Source organism: Podarcis filfolensis, assembly GCF_964270895.1.
Source record: "Podarcis filfolensis genome assembly, chromosome: 17".
NCBI classification, from domain to species: domain Eukaryota; kingdom Metazoa; phylum Chordata; class Lepidosauria; order Squamata; family Lacertidae; genus Podarcis; species Podarcis filfolensis.
Genome location: NC_139621.1, coordinates 14143422 through 14164795, shown reverse-complemented (window position 1 = coordinate 14164795; position 21374 = coordinate 14143422). Strand labels below are relative to the sequence as shown.

At 42.9% G+C, this 21374-nt stretch overlaps 2 protein-coding genes across 5 annotated transcripts in view; one reads left to right on the top strand and one right to left on the bottom strand.

The window, feature by feature from the left end:
• Window positions 1-21374, top strand: part of ACER2 (alkaline ceramidase 2) — a 529013-nt gene that overhangs the window by 349475 nt on the left and 158164 nt on the right. The gene's annotated exons all lie outside the window — the stretch shown is intronic.
• The window catches only part of MLLT3 (MLLT3 super elongation complex subunit), a 148798-nt gene that overhangs the window by 108185 nt on the left and 19239 nt on the right, over window positions 1-21374 (bottom strand). Inside the window, exons 3-4 of one of the 3 annotated variants that reach the window (XM_083593485.1) lie at window positions 17855-17897; window positions 11441-11621 (exon numbers count right to left, since the gene is read on the bottom strand). In XM_083593485.1, the coding sequence (XP_083449611.1) occupies window positions 11441-11621; window positions 17855-17863 (190 nt within the window). In that variant the 5' untranslated portion in view covers window positions 17864-17897. Of the gene's footprint in view, window positions 1-11440; window positions 11622-12329; window positions 12598-12811; window positions 14247-17854; window positions 17898-21374 lie in introns of those variants that run through there. The other 2 variants (XM_083593484.1, XM_083593486.1) reach the window with 2 other exon arrangements.

Sequence of the window (21374 nt, the reverse complement as noted above, 5' to 3'; positions counted from 1 at the left end):
CTTCCTCCCCACCCCATGACCCTTCAGAGTTGTTCAGATGAAGGGGTTGGGAGAATTTTGTTCATTTTTCAAGGATTGCAAAACTACCGCCGGCTGGAAGTCATGAATGGAAGTCATCCCTTGCCAAAGTGCTTCACCGTCAACACTATTCCAAAACTGGGAGTCATGGAAGAGTGTGCCGAGAAAAGTGTAACGAAACAGAGAACAAAACTTAGGAATTCCGAACATCTTAGCCTCAGTTTTATATTAAAACTTATCAAGCTTCATTTATTCTGTGATTCTATTAGTTGGTTTTACAGCATCTAAAACGCTAGAGCTCAAAACACATTTCAACAGACGATCAGAACACAGATAATCCACACATTTTTATATTTGTATCACCAATAGTTTCTGCAAATTTGCAGCTCCCATCATTATTGGGGGGGCGGGGGAGAGAAAGCAAAACAGAACATTTTGCCCAGAACTAGCAACTATAAAACTATTAACTGTGCAAAATTCTCTGCTCTCCAGCAACAAAGATAGCACCAATTAGCTATGTTTTAATGCAAAACCAAACGCAAGGAAGTGATTTAACACACCGTTCTGTTTTTTAGAAACCAGACCATAGTTATTTTATTATCCATTCCCTTTTGCTGAAATGAAAGCAAAAATTATTCCATGGATTGTCAGCTTGACAATATAATTTGTGCGCTATGCTAACTTTTACTGCCCCGAATGTCTTGCAGAGTTACTTTGTCAGGCAAAGAGTAACATTTAACTTTTAGTAGGAAATGTAACCATCAGGTATATCACGTTTATAGTGCTGTACAGCATACAAATCAAACTGAATAAAAGCACAGCCCATTTTTCTGTATCCGTTGTCTAAATATATCATCGAAAGAGTACATGAAATACTGCAATTACAACCAAAAATGTAAAGGGATTGTGAGACACAGTCAACTGATACACTGTACGGTCACAATATACCACAGAGTTGACTTACTGGGAATCTTGATGATACCATAACGCAAATTTTTATGCTGAAAATTATTTTGTGGTACAGCACGTTTAGATTTTAATCACTTAGTGTTAGACAACCAAATCAAATATGTGTATTAAAATGGTGAAATGAATTGTTGTAGAATGTAGCTGTGGTTTTTGAAAAGAGTGGTTTTCTTTTTTACTGGGAATATCTGTGAGGGTCCCACACTGTGAGGTGCACTCATAGAATAATGTAATTTTTATAGGGGTTTTATGCTGCTATGGCAAGTAGGGATGGAGAATAAATTTGTTCCACGTTTTAAGAAGAACATATATAAAATGTGTATAATTAAAATGCAAAGTTTCTGTGTTTTTAAATTAACAAACAAACAAAACCCATTGAGGAATGGACATATGAGTGAGCACATGCAAAATTTACATTGAAAATAAATAGGTTGACTTGTCTATCCATCCCTAATGGAAACTATGACATATTACACTGACATTGAATTATGTCTTAAGCAATTGTATTTAATTTGCCATTCTGTTTAAACATAATTTTCTTCAGTCAGGACCCATTAATCTCAAAGGTCTTTCTAAGGATAGCCAGACAACCTTGTGTGTGTGTTTTTAATCTGCAAGTGGCATGCAAATTAGTGTATTCACCAAGAAATTGAGCCAGGGCTACGTGTCCCAAATTAGGAAGAAGAGTTCGCAAAGAAACCTGATGAGTAATTTAGAAAGACAGAACACTTGAACAATGAAAGGCACTGCACACTTGTAGGACAACTCTCTTGAGCAGACAAAGATTATATAATCCTTAGCCTAACCAGAACTAATTCCAGTTGGCAGCTGTGGTTTTTAAGGATATGTCTGGATGGGCAGAAATACAAATGATTGGTTTCAAATAGGTAATTATATCACATTTACACTAATTTTAAAAAAACAGTACCCAGCATTTATTTAACACGTGGATGTGCATGTGCCTGTTTGTGTGCATGCGCCTGCACACACACCAAACCACTGTCAGCTGTAAGAATCAGCAATTTCAGTATGCAAGTTATTGGGAGTAATCTCTGGTTGCTACATCATCACGTTATGGCAACTGGTGTACAGAAATCTCACACGAAGTTCCTTCTCCCCCACTGAACCCCTCTGCCAACGTTGCTCAGTGAAAGACACAGAACTTGAACCTTCGTTTCCTAGGTCTAATTCCAGCTCTCTGATTAAAAGGAGGCAGGGCCAATAACTTCCATCACAATATCCAGTAATCCCTTTGTGTAGAGATTTCCAAAAGGGATACATGACAAATCTGAAGAATCATGAATAGTGCAGGCTGTTTATGTTAGCCAGGAAGATTTTATCTTCCTCGATGATAGTAAGAGGAAGATATTTAGCTCTCCCAGAATCAGAGCATCTCTGCAAATGTAGTAAACAGGAGCCTGATACTTTGGAGCATATTTTCTTTTCTTGCGATTTTGGCATTTATGCCAGAAGACAATTATTAGCGGCCTTACAACACAATAGGCTCAACTCACAATAGGCTCAACTCAACAGCTACCAACGGTTCAGGACCTGTTCTCGGACAGGAATGATCAAATTACTTTAATAGTGGCTGAATTTTTGAGTGCTGTCCATGTAGAAAGACTGGGCCATTATAAAGAGATTTAGTGGTTCTTAATTGATTGGTGATGTGGTAATGTTGTATTATATTATTTATGCAAATTGATTTTCTCTGGAGTTAAAGATCTGACTGGGACAAACCTTGTTATGTTGAGCTCGTATTTTGCACAATTTGTATACGGTGTCTGTTAGATAATGTGTGGCTTGCTGTGCCTAATAAAGGATATTTGAATATCCAGTAACGCCCAACATGAATCGGTGATAGCATCGGCATGGTGAGTTATCACATACCAGCAAGGAGAGGGTTGGTTCTAAAGCATTCACAATCCTGGGTTCCAAGGTTTGAGAAAGAAGAAGGAGATGCACACTTAGTCAATGTTATTCCTCATAGCAATTTGGTAAACTGCTTTTAAATGGACCCAAATCAATACAGTGGTACCTTGGTTCTCGAATGGTTTGAAAACCAAGGCGTGGCTTCTGATTGGCTGCAGGAGCTTCCTGAACTCAATTGGAAGCCTCAGAAATGGCGTCAGATGTTCGTCTTCCAAAAAACTTTCGGAAACCAGAATTCTCACTTCCGGGTTTGCAGCATTTTTGAGCCAAACTGTTCGAGTACCAAGGTACCACTGTAGTGTTTGGGATCTGTCCCCCTACAACTCCAATAGACAAAAACTTAACCCTTCAGTGCCACATTATTCCTCATGCACCACTATTAACTGTCCACACACTTATGACCAGCATTTGAAATTCGCCAGACCATTTGCAACCAAGTGAAGATGCCCGGGAGCCAAGATGGCGCCTGATTCCTCCCCCATCTGGAGGTGCCTGTCTGAGGATTCTTGGATCTTGACTGTTTCCACACACCAGCAACACGTCCTAAAAATTCTATCCATTGTATTTCATCTGCACAATCAGCATGAATTTCAGGACAAAAAAGTCATATTGAAAAATAAGACTTTCAAGGTGTCTGGCCCCAAAATGGCAAGGAGACATTGCATTTTGGTGACTGTAACCCTGGCTTAGGGAGCCAACTTGGTGCCAAGCTTATATATCTGGTTTTCTAACACTGCTTATGGCTCTCTATTTTGGAATGATTTTCAAAAAGATGACAAGTGAAGCAGTTTGGGGAAGATGACTTCATCCCACTCGGGAGACAACCTGCAGCAGTTTTGATTAAGACTTTGGGCAGGAGGAGAGGAAGCCACATTGCACTAATAATAATAATAATAATAATAACAATAATTTTTATTTATACCCCGCCCTCCCCAGCCAAGGCCGGGCTCAGGGCGGCTAACTAGCAATAATAAAAACAAATTGAATGAATACAACTTAAAAACAAAATTAAAAATGACAGGAAGGATTCGAAACCTGCGGGACCAGAGATTTACAGAAGATTGGAAGAAGCATATGAATTATTTGAAGAGCAACTGTAATCAAGAAATTACGCTAGTAGGACTACAAGAAGTTTTGTAAGGAGAAATATACGAAGTGTCACAAAGTAGAAAAAGATAAGAGATATTGGTTATGAGTTTGAAATGTAATAGGGAAGATAAGAAATGCATACTGAGAGATTAGATTGGAAAATTTTCAGACAGGATTGATGGAAGTCAAAAATATGAATAAGACGTAAAAGTATGTTTAATTACTGTTGAAAATGGTATGTTAAAAAAACTAATAAAAATTATATTAAAGCAAAACAAAACAGTGGCCTTGTTCAAATGTTTTATCAAGCTGAAACCACGACACAGAGGTAAGTGGGCTGGATCTCAGAAAAGAAATTGCATCTTCTTTGGTCCTCTCCCTGATCATCCTGCGCCTACTAGCTACACTTTTTGGAAATAACTGAAGGTATTTTTCTTCCAACAAGCTTTCTCAGATGTATGACTAAGGCTCTGCCATAGGTGTGTACTTCATATTGCTTTTAAAACAATATTCTGTTACGTTTTGTGCTGCTTTTATTATATTTTGTATATCGCCTTGGGATACAAGTGGAAGAGGATAAATAATAATACACACCAAGCGATGGTTTCACCTAGTTTGTCATCTGAACCTGGGCTCATAGTTTAGCTCTCCCATATAATCCATGAGAAACCATATAATCCATAGGAGAAACCTTGGTTACAGTTCATAGTTACTCTGGAGAAGCTAAATAGCCACAATCTCCTTTCCTAGAGTCTGAGTGTTCAGACTAAGCGATGCTTTGGCTTAGCGTGATGTGCAACCAGGCTAGAAACAGACAAACATAACAAAACCTGGTTAAATAAATTTAACTTTGATTCAGCGTAACTCCTGAATTAACAAATCAAAATATGGCCTTTGCACTGTAGAAAAGGGATTGCCAAATTACTTCTCCCTGCCTGGCACTCTATTTGCCTGTAAGCTTAGAAGGTGTAGGTTTTAGATAAAGATTACTACAAATTATGGTTTGGTGTCATGTCGTAAATGAGCCAGTAAAGTTTGCATTTCAACAAAGATTGTCAGAAGGCTGTTCCACCCATCGTGCCAAGCATGCAAAAAGTTGCAGCCACACTTGACTCCCTAGTGAGTTCAGCTGTACAATGCATGAATTTGCATTTCTTGGAGTCTGACTTTACACATTCACAGCAGGAGTGGGGAAACTGTGGTCTTCTAGATACTGTTGAATTGCAACTGCCACCATCCTCAACTATCCTGGCCACACCTGATGAGAGCTGGAGTCCAGAAACATCTGGAGGACCAGATATTTTCCTTTTTAGCTTGTTTATTTTAAAAAACTTGCTTACCACTTAACTGAAACAAAAGCCTCTATGGGGTTTCCCTACTCCTAGGTTCAGGGTTTACGTGGAACAACCCTCACACGAGTGTTTTCTCATGCAAAAAAGTGATGTACTAGACTTTGGTATCTCAAACGCAAGAGTATAAGTCTGCCGCCATTAACAAAGGGGGCGAGGAGCAGCTGTATTCTTTAGGTTGCATTCAACGTAGCACTATGGTTAAGGTCCCATCAGTGCCTGAATTTGTCCTTGTACAACAGAATGTCCTGCCCTCTTCTCCCACCCTCCCCTAAATCTGTTTGGTGGGTTCCCCAATCCTCTGGAGCTGATTTGGGGATGGCCCAGGGCACCACCAACAGGGCAAAGTCCCAGTGCACTGTGATAATCCTTGTGTTCACACCATTATTTAGCTGAATCCTGCCCTCTGGTCTTATATCAGCAGTTTCATGTTAAATAAGCCTAACAATAGCGAGGAACAATGCCAGCTGTGTTCACAACACACCACCCCAGACCTACAGAAGCAACAACCCATCATGCCAAATCAAATACCAAAACAGAAACTGCAGGCACCAGTGGTGAAACTTGGTGCCACGCCAACATCATGGTGACAGGGACATAGCCCTTGGATTTAGCAACACTCAGGCAGCACGGTTCTTAATTGCGAAGGGAGTCGCCACAAGTAGAAATGTTATATAGTACAACTGCATCTTACCCAGGGGTTTGGTTCCAAGGGTTCGTGTATACACGCAAACAAGTACATTTAACATCACCCTTTCAGAGCTGCCCCCATGCCAGCAGTGTTCAAAATTAGCCAGGTGCCAGGTGTGTTTTGCTACTGCCATGGGTCCAATTGTGACTCCATGGAGATTTATGGGTGCCAGGAAGGGGACCACAGTTTTAAAATCTCTGCCTTGGTCCGTAGTTAATTCCATTTCCATTTTGTGTGCGTTTCTCCTTCCTGCATCCTGGGACAAATGAATTGTTGTAAGAGCAAGCTACAGTCAAGCAATGTACAGTGGTACCTCGGGTTAAGTACTTAATTCGTTCCGGTGGTCCGTACTTAACCTGAAATTGTGCTTAGCCTGAAGCACCACTTCAGCTAATGGGGCCTCCTGCTGCTGCCATGCCGCAGGAGCACGATTTCTGTTCTCATCCTGAAGCAAAGTTCTTAACCTGAAGCACTATTTCTGGGTTAGTGGAATCTATAACCTGAAGCGTATGTAACCTGAAGCGTATGTAACCCAAGGTATCACTGTAGTTAAGATCACAGAACTGCAGTGGTGTCAGGGATACCAAGGATAATTTAGTCCAAATCCCTGGCACCAGACATTCCGTTGTGGCAACTGCAACCCAGATTCAAGGTGCTGTTTGGTGCCTATCTTATATACCTGAGTTTCTAACACAGCACGTGAGCATCCCTAGAATTGTGGAGCTGGCACATCGAGCGACACCCAGTGAGCACCAAGTGGCTGCTATTTTCTGCATTTTGGGTGCTAGCCAACACTCTGCAAGTGGCCTCCCACTTGCACAACAGGACTTCCCCTTCCTCTCCTCTTGCACACCCAAAATATGACCAGAGAATCCCCAACCTCTCTAGGGCAGATTCTGAGGAAGCAGAGGGGATTAGAGAGGAGAGGTGGGGGAATTTACCCCTCTTTGCCATATACTGTATGTCCTTTCGGCCCCTTCAATCTGCGGAACTGATACCATTACAAACACCACATTATACCTGTTCCACATCTGTAAGAAATCGAGCCTTTAGTGTGGTGGCAGCTAAACTTTAGATCCCCCTACCTATTTATAGCGAAGGCAAGCACCTTCACTGAACTCTTTTCGGCACCTGCTAAAAACATTTTTGTTTAGACAAGCCTACCCAGATACTGTATCTAGAATGCTGATGCATTTTTAGTTTGTTTGCTTTAATTTCTTGGATGTTTTGCTATTACTAATAAATTGTTTGATTCTGTTTGTAAACTGCTTCGAGGTTTGTTTGTTTTTTTTAAAAAAAATCAAGTCGTATATAAATTTTTATTATTATTTATAATATATATAAAAAATAAAATAATAAAAGGAAGCTCCACTGAGCAAATGCAACAGCGTTTTGGTTCCCAAGCAGGTACTGGCTAGACCAAAACCTGTTAGCTTCAGCAAGGTGGTAGCCTTATGTGCCTTGAGATCATACCATAAAACTGTATGTTTTAAACAATCCAAGATGTTTTTATTCTTAAGATTTGGCACCTGTAAACAGAAATATTCCCAGTGCTTGATCTATTTGTTTTATGGACAGAGGAGGGGGAGAACCAACTCTGCAAGATGAAGAAACAAGGTACAAAGCAAAAGCGGTTTCTTGGGTAGAGAGATTCCCCTCTATTCTATTTAACACCATTTACATTAATGAAGTACACTTTGTCCCGTGGTACAGCTCAGAAAGTCTACAGCAAACCTAGACTTCATTAAATACTAATGGATGTTTTAAAAGACAATCATACAAAACCAGCCAGTATAAATTTTCAAAAAGCCACTGTGCACTTTATGTTCAAGATGAAGAGTTGCTACATGCTTCCTGTTAAACAAGCAAAAAGATACACTAATGGCAACCTTAAGCATGTCTGCCAAATAGGTATTAAACAACCTCATCTTTCAGCAACGTCGTTTTATGAATAAGACGGGCTTTAAGGGTTATTCCTACTTTTCTAGGGACATCATAAGTGGTTCTCTTCCTGTTGCGAAGACAAACCAAAGCGACCACTTTGCTAATTCATATTATCACCCTCACAAAACACACACACAAAGTAACAGGGAACGCGGATCCTCTTCCATTTGCCAGTATATACCATTATGTGCAGCAGCAAACAAACTCTTCCGTTCATGCAAGACGAAGCCTCTCAATTTTCTTCAACAGAATCAAGATTGCAAACCAATTATAACAGCAGTGCATCCGTAAGAGGCAGACAACAAGTGTAAACAAAAGATTCATTCAATCACAATCTGTAATAAGTTGCACATTTATAAGATTCCCCACAAGACTTACAATGTCTTTTGATGCTAAGGGAACATAACACTAGTGATATTACGATCTACTGCACAATAGGAAAGTAAAATATATGCCTTTCCTGAAGACAGAGCAAAAGCAGTCGTGTGGTTCTGATGCATCCCAGAATGCTTTGAAGTATGAGCTAGGAAGTGCTTGAGAAATACTATCTAACATAACCCTTAAACATGTAAGTAGAAGTAATCTCTTACAGAAACACCTCTTTTTTTCTTTACATAAAGGAAATGCATGCAATTCTTTCACAGTATTGTATAAGAGAGTTCCCGTTGTCCAAAAAACAAATGCCAAACTGAACCCAGAATAACTATAGGCCCCACAAATGATAAATTGATACCAATGATTTTTCAGCTGAACAGACACATCAAGTACAGGATTACTGATGCAGCAGCACACCACCAGGAAGGTATAACTCTTGGGGAGGAGTTGGAGAATTCAGAAGCGCCAAGTCTCTATATAGCAATATTTCATACCCTCTCAAAAACAAAACAAATCCTACCACCAAGTTGTTTTGAGTCAAGAGGTAAATAGCAAATTCAGTATTGCAAAGGGCAAAATGCACAAGTTACAGTCCAATGATCAGTAATATTTTCATAGAGAAATGTAGTCTCATATTTTACTGTAAATATTCAAAGTGCAACAGAGGAGTGTTTCTAGTAGTCAAGGATACAATGTGAGCTGCTTTCACAAATCAGTTTCATACAATCACAAAAATAAAGGTAAACCTCTTTCTCTCATAAAGGACATTTTAGGCACTGGTTTTAACAGGAACTAAATGCTGGGTTGCTAAAACAAATTGGAAGGATCACTTGAGAGCACCCATCCTCTGCCCTTTGACTCATAAGAGGTCAGACATGGCCAGAAATCTTTCTGGCATCTCATTAGTTTTGTTAGGCCACAAAAGCTGAAGCCAACTGCGCAGGTGAGTGGCACATTTAGTACAGCTTTAACTCTCTGTTACATATCCCCAGTGAATAGAGAACAGTTCTCTTATGTTCTGAGTCATGCGTAATTACAATATGACTGAGTCCTCTTCCAGGCTATGTGAGCTGGCATTTTTCCTAGCAATTGTCACATGGAAAAAATCACACGCAAATAATAATAATAATAACCACCAAATCAGCATTACACAAGCATCTTCGAACAATGCCTGCAGGGAAGGAAACAAAAAAAGGAGGCTCAGCAGCACCAAGTAGACATCCAAGAACTTTCTGCCGCCAGCAGCAGGCTTGCATCTCTTCGCAAACATGACACACTCCACACCTAGCAACAATCCCTACGTCTGCGCTGGAGATGCAACTTCCCTCAGGCTGGACAAAAAATAATAATTAAGCCGAGGAAACCCAAGCAGAGAGGTGGCGGTGGTTTGTGACAGAACACAAAAATTAGCTTTAAGATTAAGGCTGCAATCTTACAAGTATTTATTTAGAAGCAAGTCCCACTTATTTTAAAAGGGTAAAAGCGCCCAGGATTATCCCATAAAGGAGAAAAGTCAAGCAACTTGCTGCCATCGGTTCAGTGCCTCACTTCTTTTACGGCGCAGAAAGGAAAATAAACTCCCTCTTATTGAATCCCAACATCCCCTTGAAATACATTTTTATGCACACATTGGTAGGGGTGGAGCGATAAAGAGAACACAAGGGGAGTGACTCTTCCACATGGATATTTTGAAACAGCAATAACAAAGGAAAATAAGGGTATAGAAAAGCTATCGGACAACGGAAAAAAAAAAACCCCAAGACCAACAGAATAGCAGAAATGAACCTGGAACTGTACAAGAAAAGAGGAGAAGCGAGCAAAATAATATTCAACAACTTTGCAAGTTTTCAAAGAGAAATTAAGCTGGAGGGGATTGGGGAGGAGACACCTTATACTATTTGGTGTCTGGGAAGCATAAAAAGGTACGTTCAAAGTTGCTTTATATAAAGGCTTAACATGTTCTCTCCTTTCTCCTTTTTTAGTACTTCTGTGTTTTCAGTGTTCTCAAAACAGCTCTAAGCAGAATAGATTCATTAGGACGCTATTTTAAGAGTTTGCAGGAGTTCTAGATGCCAATAAAGATTACAGATCAGACAGGAGATAACTACTAACCACCTAGTTTTCTTAGATAAACAAACCTGTTCACAAACAAAGTCCCTTATTGTGTTTGTACTGTTACCTCCACTAATCCAACTAAAACAGCCAAGACAACAGCTCGGAGGTAAAAGAAAACAGAACTGGAAACAAAGGCTTCCTAAACCTCTGAAAATAAAAGGAAATATCAGTCTCATCCCATTTGAATGTTAGCACCACTTAAGCATTTAGAATATTTCATTTAAGTATATTCTAATGACCACACAAAGCCAAGACCACAACCCGAAAGGCAAAGATAGAAATAGGAGCTAAGCACATATTCATCTCAGAACTTGTAACATCCCACACTTTTAGGTCATTCTTCCCTCAATTTTCATAGGTATATTTACTTTTCAATAACAAAATCTAAAATGTACAAAAGGTGGCGAAGGAAGGAAGAGACAGCAATAAACAAACAGCCTTAATCAAAATTATGCCTTCCAATGAGGGGTAGAAACCATAAACACTGTTAATGAGAACAACAAGGGGGGGGAGACTACAGCCTTCCAAACTGAACACAACCTTTGCCCAATGAAACTGCAGTCACGGGCAGCAGAGATTAAAGATCATTGCAGCAACAACCAAGCAAGGGACAGGAATAAATCACATTGATAGAGAAAGACCAGGTGCCAGTCGCTTCACAGGAAAGCTCAAGTCTGGCATTGTTTCCCTGCCTGAAAACACAGGAAGCCCATCAGCTGTAAACTTCAAAATCCAAGAGATTATAAAGAGAGTCTCTCTCTCCCTTGTTGCACCTGAGGGTCCTTTTCCATCAGGAAATCCTTCTCTGCAAAAGCTCCAGCCCTGGCTGTGCTCCTTTGACCACCCCAGAACACGCAAGGAAAGTCAAGAGTTCGAAAGGTGATTGTTTCTTTTGCCTCCCCCCCTATGCAAACACATTAAAAGGGGATTTATCAAGACACCTTTGTGCCCGAAGCCCTACCTCTTTTTGGCCTCGGGAAGCTGTCATGCAAGTGAAAGACGACTTTCTCCACAAAGTGCTGAATGTTGCTATGCTCCGGTCCTCTGACGAACACCATCCAATCATGGGTAAAACCCTCCACGGTGGGTTTCTTCCTCACCTGGGCTCGGTGCCCCAGCTCCAGTTTCACCTGAACAGCACACTAGAGAGAAAGAGAGGGAGACACATACATAACAATGAGCAGGAGAGGGAAAACAAGGATCCACCACACCCCCACACCCCAACTCTTGCAGATTTCAAGCTTTCCCAGGGGAAAATGAAAGAGGGCAAGAAGAAAACACACACAAAGAAAACAGCTTGTCCACTTAAGGTGGGTGCAACCTTTCGGAAGGCATCGCCACAGCTGGAACAGCTGGAATTGTAACGGAATGTAGCCAGCAAGACAAGGGCTGGGGATTGAATGGGTAAGGAAATAATAGGAAGGGGAGCCTGGATCTCTCTCTCGGAGGAAATTCATCCTGACCGTATTATATATATATATATATAAAACCTAACAATCACCATCCTGTGTCGGGCTCCCTCTTTGCATTCACAGTGGAGATGGCATTCTGCTTTGCATTCCGGTTGCACATTTAAAAAATGTGTGCATTGCCCAGCGAGGCTAGAGCTCGCATCCAGAATAAGAGCAGAACAATCGGAAAAGGGGGAAACGAAGAGGAGGAGGAGGCGGCGCGGTGATTTAAGTAATGCAAATAAAAAGGAGAGAGGGGGGACGCTTCCACCTAAATATTGCAAACACACACACACACACACACACGCCTGGTTGCATGCAGGGGGGGGGGGAAGGGGGAGTGCCCGGGGTGGGGTGCCGCCGGCTGTCAGAGAGAGAGCCACGCCGGGGCGAACGCACCATCCTGAGAGGCGCCTTCGGGAGCAGCGAGCCAGTCGCCTGCCCGGTACTCACGGCTCCCCCGGCGGATGGCTGCTTGCAACGGCGGCGGCAGCAGCCTGGCTCGCTCGCTCGCCTGCTTGCTTGCTGCTGCTGCTGCTGCTGGTGCAGAAATATGGCTGGATTATTATCCGCCTCCACGGTGCGCGCGGGTGTGTGTGTGCGTGCATGCGCGCGCCCGGCAGCTTCGTGCAATTGCACAGAAAGAGCTGGAGGAGGTGGGGTGGAGGGGAGGGGGGACGGGGGTGTGCAAGGAAAGAGAGGAAGCCGAGGGGAAAGGGGAAAGGGGGGAGGAAAGGAAAAATTCCCCCGCCACCAACCTAATTGGCAAGCCCTAAACGGCGTCTGGGCAGCAGCAGCAGCAGCGCTGCGAGGAGGAGGAGGAGGAGGAGGGAGAAAAAAAGAGAGGAGAGGATCAGGAAGGGGGTGCTGCATGTACTCACCGAACTGGCCATGCCTGGGGGCCCGGGGGGGTCCTCTGCTCTGCCCGCCCCCACCCCTGCGGCTCTACTTCATGAAGAAGCGTAGAATGCGCGCAGCAGAGGGGAGCCCATGGCGGACGGACGCGGGCTCTTTATTTCTGATTTTCTCCTCCTCCTCCCTCCTCCTCCTGCGCCTCCTCCTTCCTTGTCTGCCTCTCCTGCTCGCTGCCTTCTTAGACGGAGCCCCCAGCAGCCCGGACTCCGGAGAGCCACCCAGAGCATGCGCCCTGCCGCCCGTTCCCAGCCCGGACACACACGCGTGCGCGCGCGCACGCTCGCCACACCGGGCCAAAAAAAAGAGGAGGAAAAAAAGGGAAGGGAAGAGGCAGGCTGAGCCAATCAGAAAAACGCCGCCAGCCCGGATTTCTTTTTCTTTCTTTCCCTTTCCTCCCCCTTTTCCCAAGGAGAACCCCGCGCGCAAGAGAGGAGCGCAAGGGAGGCGGAGAGGGGCTCCCCGCGCGCAATGGCGCGCCTCCCGGGAACAGGTCGCTGCAAACGGAGGGGCGGCGAAGGAGGAAGGAGGGAGCGATCCCCGGAGTGAAGGGCTGAGCTCTGACAATAAAAACCGGATTAAATCTGCTGGAATGTATCCAATGTCTACAACCATTTTAGCCCCCAGCTATTGTGGGGCGGGGGGGGGGGAGAGATGGGGGGTGGCCACTTGCGGGATGAGGCAAAGCGGCTGGAGTTTCCCTTGGCTGGGATTTGCGTGTGTTTTTTTTAATGGGAGACAAAGATCTTTTCTTTTGAATAAGAAAGTGGAAAGTGTGTGTGTGTATAGATATATATATATATATGCATGCAACATTGTAGTTCAGCAGTTACTAATTAATATTTAAGTGACACTGAGAATGAAATGTTTGCTGCAGTGCTATTTAAACAGCTGTTTTTAGTCAAACACTAAGGAGCAACTCCTTTGGGAGGGAAGGAAAATGCCCTCGCTAGAAAGAAAAAGTACTTGGGCGGGAAGTTCAAACAATGTGTAGTGTAATGTTCTTTATGAGATGCAACAGTCATAGAAGTATTGTGTCTTTAGATCTCTATGTCACAGAGGTCTAAGCTGATCCAATTTCAGCAGTAATAATAATAATTTGGGCTTCCTTGAAAGTTTCTGAGGGGTAACAATATAAGTCCAGCTTCAAATTCTGCCTCTGCCCTAATAAAGCTCAGTAGCAGCTGCGAGTCAGTCCCTGTTGCTCGCCTTGGCCTACCTTATAAGGTTGTTGTGAGAATAAAAGGGAAATGATAGAAATAACAGGTATACCATCTCCCAGGAGGAAAGACAGGATGTATGTTTAATAAAATAAATATGCTTCTTCCAGCGTCCTGCAAATATTATCAATGATCTGGTGGTCGGTTTCTAAAAAGAAAGGTTATGGGGCCCAAACGTCTCTCAAAGATCACACCTTTTGAGTTATTCCTCTCAGTGGCGTAGCGTGGGGGGTGCAGGGGGGGCCGGCCGCACCGGGCGCAACATCTGGGGGTTAGGTTTAGGGGGCACAAATCCACGGGTTAGGGGGCGCAAATCCACGGGTTAGAGGGTGCAAATTACTTGCCTTGCCCCGGGTGCTGACAACCCACGCTACGCCACTGATTCCTCTAGTTTCAATTGTGTGGCAGTGGGTTGTGGTTGTTGGGCAGCGGGCAGGAAGCACCCTGTGCATGCTCGGAGGCTTCCTGTATGATTCATTTTCCTGCCCCAGCACTTTCTAGCATAAAATATAGGTTCTGGAATCAAGGCCCAGTTCATAAGAAGACCTTGCTGGCTAAAGAGCCCTAAATGAGACTGGATTTGGATGCTGTTTACCTTTGGATCGTGTTATGGCAACTCTCGTGAGCAAACCCTCTTCAGAACACGCGCAGTGATGTAGCTGTCCCAAAATAGCAAATACAGCTAATTCTTGACTGTAATAGGTATAAACTGTATTGTATTAGAAACTTGAGGCGCTTTAGCAATCGGCAAGTGTAATCCATCTAAAGAGGAGTAATCTGTTTAAGTTCCTGAGGGACAAGGAGCTATCTGCTTCTCCCAATACTCTCCAGATAGATAGATAGTCAAGGCTGCTTAATGTCTGGTCTGTTGAGGTGGGGGAAAGGGGAGACAGAAAATAGTGGCAGCATTGTTTTGTTTCCAGAAGGGTTATCTTCCTGTGGGGCAGAATCAAGGCAACTTTCAGCCACTGCTTTACACTACCCAAGATTATATTTTAGTGTACTACCTAAAATTAACCCGCAGTTTTGCTAACATAGGAATTGCCAGTTTTTTGATCCTTATATTATTTTGGTCATTTTAATATATTCTATCTCTCTCTTTTTTTTACTTCCAAAGCTACCATTTCTACAGTTGTTAAAATGTTCCACACCTTTAACAAATCTTTCCTTATCTCCGTTTTTTAAACGAGGTTCCAGCTTATCAGGGATGCCTTGATTCGAAAGTCAGCGGTGGCAAAGGACCTTGTCTGAAAAACAGACGGCCACACTGTCGGTTCTCTAGAATGCCTAGTTGCAGAAGGGCATGAGGTGCTTACTTAGAAAATAAACAAGAAATAGGGTGAGAGATGGGGGAGTCTAAGGTGTGGATAAATTATATGATAGGCTCAATATAAATGTGATAAAGGGTCTTTTTAGCTACTCTTATTCTTCTCTCTTTTCTATATATATATAGAGAGAGAAACATGCTAAGAGGAAGGCACGCTTGGCAAATCCACACCGTATCAACTCCCACCCGGAATCCAATGTCCCCACTGTGGAAGGACGTGTGGATCCAGAATTGGCCTCCACAGTCATTTACGGACTCATTGTTAAAACCGTGTTCATGGAAGACAATCTTACTCGGCTATGAGTGATCGCCAAAGAAGAAGAAGAATACTGTGTGTGTGTGTGTGTGTGTGTGTGTATTCTTTATTATTTTTCTTTTTAGGTGTATTTTTGTTTTCTTATAAATGCGTTTGAATTTTAGTCTTTAGTATGCTAAAAAACTTTCAATAAAATTATTATTTGTACAAAAAGAAAGAAAGAAACTATAAATTTTCAAGCAGCCTCTACAGCTCATCTTGACTTTTTTTGCTGAAACTTGCAGGTTCTCTAAGCTGCTTTTAAAAGAAAGAAAGAAAGAGGAGAGTATATGGTGTGTGGGCCTAAGTTCAAGCAGAGCAACAACAAGGCCTTAGAGTTAGTTGCAAGTGTTATCTCAGCCAGCAGCAAATTCCTGTAAGCGCTCACACAAATGTTCTACTACAGCTTTTTCCATAACGGGGAAGGTGGGGAATCACAAGATGCATTTTTTCCTAGTCTCAGCAGAAGCTCCCACGTGCCCCCATTTCAGACACCAATTTATAACATGGACAAACAAGTAGAACAGCTTCCAAAATAGAATATAAGCACCAGCCCTTACAGTAAGGATGGGAAACCTCCAGATATTCTTTGAACCCAACTCCCATCATCCTGGACCATTGACCATGATGCTGGGGTTGATGGCAGCTGGAGAACTTGGAAGGGAGAGGTGGGGAGTGTGAAGAAGTGTTGGAGAACAGAGATCTATGTGCCACATTGCCTGCACTCCCTAGGGAAGCCTGCTGCACTCAGATGAAGCTGAAGAACCTGTATGATAACCAGCGTTGAAAAACAGATTCTGCTGCCAGTCCACTTGGCTTCTTTATGTTCAACCAGCAGTGGGGAGGTGGCATAAACTTGCTCTTTGCCTCAGACATCAAAATATATTGAGCCAGGCACCACTACCAATGGCTGCAAAGCAGGAATGAAAGACCTGTAAAAAGACTGCTGGGAATCCCATGTAAACCTGCAATAGAAACTGAATTCATCATTCTGTAATAATGAATAGGAGCTGAAATTCACAATGAGTAAAATCCATTTGGGACGCGGGTGGGTTAAACCACAGAGCCTAGGACTTGCTGATCAGAAGGTCGGTGGTTCGAATCCCCGCGACGGGGTGAGCTCCCGTTGCTCGGTTGCTGCTCCTGTCAACCTAGCAGTTCAAAAGCACGTCAAAATGCAAGTAGATAAATAGGTACCGCTCTGGTGGGAAGGTAAATGGCGTTTCCATGCGCTGCTCTGGTTCGCCAGAAGCGGCTTAGTCATGCTGGCCACATGACCCGGAAGCTGTACGCCGGCTCCCTCGGCCAATAAAGCGAGATGAGCGCCGCAACCCCAGAGTCTGTCACAACTGGACCTAACGGTCAGGGGTCCCTTTACCTTTTTAAAATCCATTTATTCAGGATTAGAAAACTGCATAGGAAAGACAATCCTATGTGCATTAACTTGGGATAAATTATGTATTATTTACTGCATTTATATCCTGTCTTTTTCTCCAAGGAGGTCAAGGTTCTTCCGACTCCTCATTTAATCCCCACAACAACCCTGTGGTGTAGGTTAGGCTGAGAGCAGGAAGAACCAAGATTGGGTTTCACGGCTGAGTGAGGATTCGAACCCGGCTCTCCCAGGTCCTAGTCCAGCTCTCTAACCACTACACCACACATGTAATCATGAATAGGATTTGGTTATATAGTTGTTTACATTTCTAAAATTCAGAAGCGAGTCTAGGAATTTGTGCAAGAACTAGAACTTGAGAAGGGTTCAATAATCTAAGTCAAAGGAATGACTTTAGACCTCATCGTATCAATCACTCCCATTTAGCCTAGGCTGCAGTTCACTGTGGTTACAGATACTTCCCCTTTACTTCAGAATTCAAGATTAATTGAACTCAACACTGCAGCTTAAATTTGCAGTTCTGGCAAAAGAAACGTCTTTAGTCACTGACTCAAATGAGACTTCTCTGGAATGAAGTGCCATGACTCACAGTGTATGTTGATCCTGTAAACTAGCACACCAAAACTCCCTTTTCATTCACTGAAACTACTTTCCCTAATGAATTACGAAGTTGTAGATTCAGGGCTAAAATAATAGTTTTTGCCTTGAATGCGCAACTGGCGGTATATTTTCAAATCTCTTCCACTTGCAAGAACCCTGTAAAAGTGTGCTACTTGCCCTTCCCATCGATGGACTCCACAGGTCTTGCCCTTGGAAAGATCTACAACGAAAAGCAAATAAGAAAGCACATGAGTTTAAATACACAAAGGCAGGAAAGATTTTAAAACACACAAAGAGATGTTCGTGGAGAACCTGCAATACAGTCTCAGGAAACAAAGAGAAAGAAAAATGCAAAGAATGTGCTAATTGAATGAGCGCACCCTGCGATGATGGATCGGAGGATGAAAATAGCATATCCAATATTATTTAAGAACCGTTTGCCAGCTTCATCCTGACAGCCTTTGAAAGATCTTAATTTCCGTCCCCCGTGTTGTCTGCATGTAACAAAGAGCTCCTGAACTGAGACACAGAAATGTTTCAAGAGAAAATCACACATGATATAGTATTCCAATATAAATCTATATGAGACATGCTTGTTTTCATATTGAAAGAAGCATAGCCTCTCATCTGAACTGCAAACATTACAGTCTTTTTTTAAAATACCCTGAATTTCAAACAAGAAACTCGATTTAAAATATTGTTGTTGTTATTATTAATAATAGTGATTCTTGGATGTGAAACAATGCCCTCTTGGGAAAGGATGTATTTTGCCAGCAGATGGCGTAAATAATCTTTGAGCTGTTGTCCTCACTTGACCTCTTCTGAAAGACCCCGAGTGATCCCAGATTTCTGTGGTCAATTTGAGATTGAACTTATTCAAGAGGTAGCCATGGGTTGGTAAAATTAACAATTGGGTTGCAACAGATTGCCAAAATATACTTATAGAACTCATTTTTGTTGGGATATACAGTAGACATGCTAGGAAAGCATGAACAAACAGTGCTTTTGAATGTGGGCAGATGCTCATTCAATTGACATTTTGCGCGCACACAAACACATCTCGGGGCATGGAGGCTAGCAACTTCATCCCACAGTTGTCCCTGCACTTGCCTCACTCTCAGCACAAGATCAAATTATGCTTTCTGCATGACCGCAGATGTTTGCACAGTCCACATTGTACAAATAACAGTGTTAACAAATAAGCAAAACGTCTGTGTTCACACTGTCAGCTACATGCACTTCTGGCTCTTGCACAAAGACCAGACTGAGGACATGGGGAGGGATATGCTATAAATAAGTGAAACCCCACAAGCCAGTTCAGGCTATGAAGATCCAAGCTACTTGGCATTCTTAATGCTTAATGCTACGCCCGATTGTGAACGAGGAGTGTCTTGCTTTGTGGAAACAGACTCCTCAGCACACAACAACATCCTTCTGCAGTTTTTGTTCTTCAAACTGGCCTCGTTCACAGGTTGCAGAATTATGGCTTAACAGGACAGGTACAAGGGCTTTGCTCCAACGCAGCTCATATTTAAGCTGAGAACAAACTGTGGCTACAGCTCATGGTTAACTTGTTCTTCTTGTGTTTCAAATTCCAACAAAAGTTAACGCATTTTCACAGTAGCTTGTTCAGCCTCTGTATACAACTGCATTTCAAAATCTGCCTTTTTTGTTCTATACCCAAAGTTTTTTTAATCCTATTTAGATCTCTCTGCAGCTCACGGCTAATGAGGAGACAGTTTCACCACCATTCTGGGTTTAGATGATATACTAAGCCGAACCTTGGCTTAACTCAGCGCAGTGTGGGGTTAAAAAGATGCAGGAGAAGCAGCAGAGCTGCAAGCCCATCTCCAGGAGCCCACATGGTCCTGGCACACCCTGGCCTTGCCAGGATGTGCAAATCAGGCCACTGTCAAATTTAACTTGAAACTGCAATGGTATGTATGCATACGTAGGAATAAGCCCCACTGAACTCATAGACTTGTGCTCTGAAGTTTATTTGGGGCATAGGTAAAGGTAAAGGGACCCCTGACCATTTGGTCCAGTCATGACCGACTCTGGGGTTGCGGCGCTCATCTCGCTTTATTGGCCGAGGGAGCCGACGTTTGTCCGCAGACAGCTTCCGGGTCATGTGGCCAGCATGACCAAGCCGCTTCTGGCAAACCAGAGCAGCGCACAGAAACGCCATTTACCTTCCCGCCGGAGCAGTACTTATTTATCTTCCACTTTGACATACTTTTGAACTGCTAGGTTGGCAGGAGCAGGGACTGAGCAACGGTAGCTCACCCCGTCGCGGTGATTTGAACCGCCGACCTTCTGATCAGCAAGTCCTAGGCTCTGTGGTTTAACCCACAGCGCCAACCGCATCCCATTTGGGGCATATCGAAACGCAAAATCAAGATAAGCATCATGGAGAGGGGGTTATTTATGATATTATGGCCAGCAATAGCTGCAACCTGGCCCAACAGAAGGGTTGTACTGTGCCCAAATTCATGCCACATCACAGATACGGATGAGATAAAAGAAAAGAAAAATCAAGATTGCAATGGGTTGGAAAATCTGAAAAGACTCTCATCTTGGAGCCATAAACCTAAGTGGCTTGGAACACCCCTTGTTTGTACTGCCCTGTATTTTTGCAGGAGGGATGGGAATGTCAAGCATGGGTGTAGCCAGGATTGCTTGGGATCTGCCAAAGTTGTTGAGCTACGCCCATGATGCCAAGGTATAGTATGATAAGAGGAATGTCCCTTTTTTTTAAAAAAAAAAAAAGACATTCAATATATACAGAGCTTTAGTGTCAATCTTCTCTTTAGTGTCAGTTTCCTCCAAATTCATTTCCTCCAAATATTACCCTCCTTCAGCCATTCAGATCCTTGCATCTTTTCCAGCTGATTAAATGATTCTGAATACCCAATCAGTTTCCCTTTAGGCTCAAGAACTAGCTTGCTAATTATCTACAGAACAGTTTATTTTTTTTTCCCCTTCCCATGTTGGAAGAACCAGAATGTTAAACAGTTGTTACCTCCAAGCCAGCTGGCTTCCCCACAGCTGCACGGTTGATGATCTTTACATCGACCTCAGCTGCAGCAAAGGTAGGGAAAGCCATACAAGAACGTTTAAAAACCACACATGCATTTCCTGATGTGTCATGTTGTAGCTTCTGAAGAAAAAATTAATGGTATAGCAATCATATGGTAATGTAGTAGACTGACATTGACAAGGTCTGAACACGAATAGGTTTTCATGTTTTGTGTCTCCTGCATTCCCCGGTGGCAGAAAGTCTGCATAAAAATCAAAGCTCTGCTTCTTTTGTTGGCGACATTTCAAGAGCCAAACTATTTCTCGACCCCACCCACCCAAATCTACATGAGGAAAGTGCTTTAATCAAAGGCTATTGAAAGAACATATCTGAACTTCAGGAGTTCCCCAAAGAGCCATACATTAACTCTTAGGTAAACAAAATGCAAGGGGAGACGTAATCTCTTCACTGTCTGTCTCTACAAGCAATAATAAGGCAGTAGGCGGGACGCGGGTGGCGCTGTGGGTTAAACCACAGAGCCTAGGACTTGCCGATCAGAAGGTCGGCGGTTCGAATCCCCGCAATGGGGTAAGCTCCCATTGCTCAGTCCCTGCTCCTGCCAACCTAGCAGATCAAAGGCACCTCAAAGTGCAAGTAGAAAAATAGGTACCGCTCTGG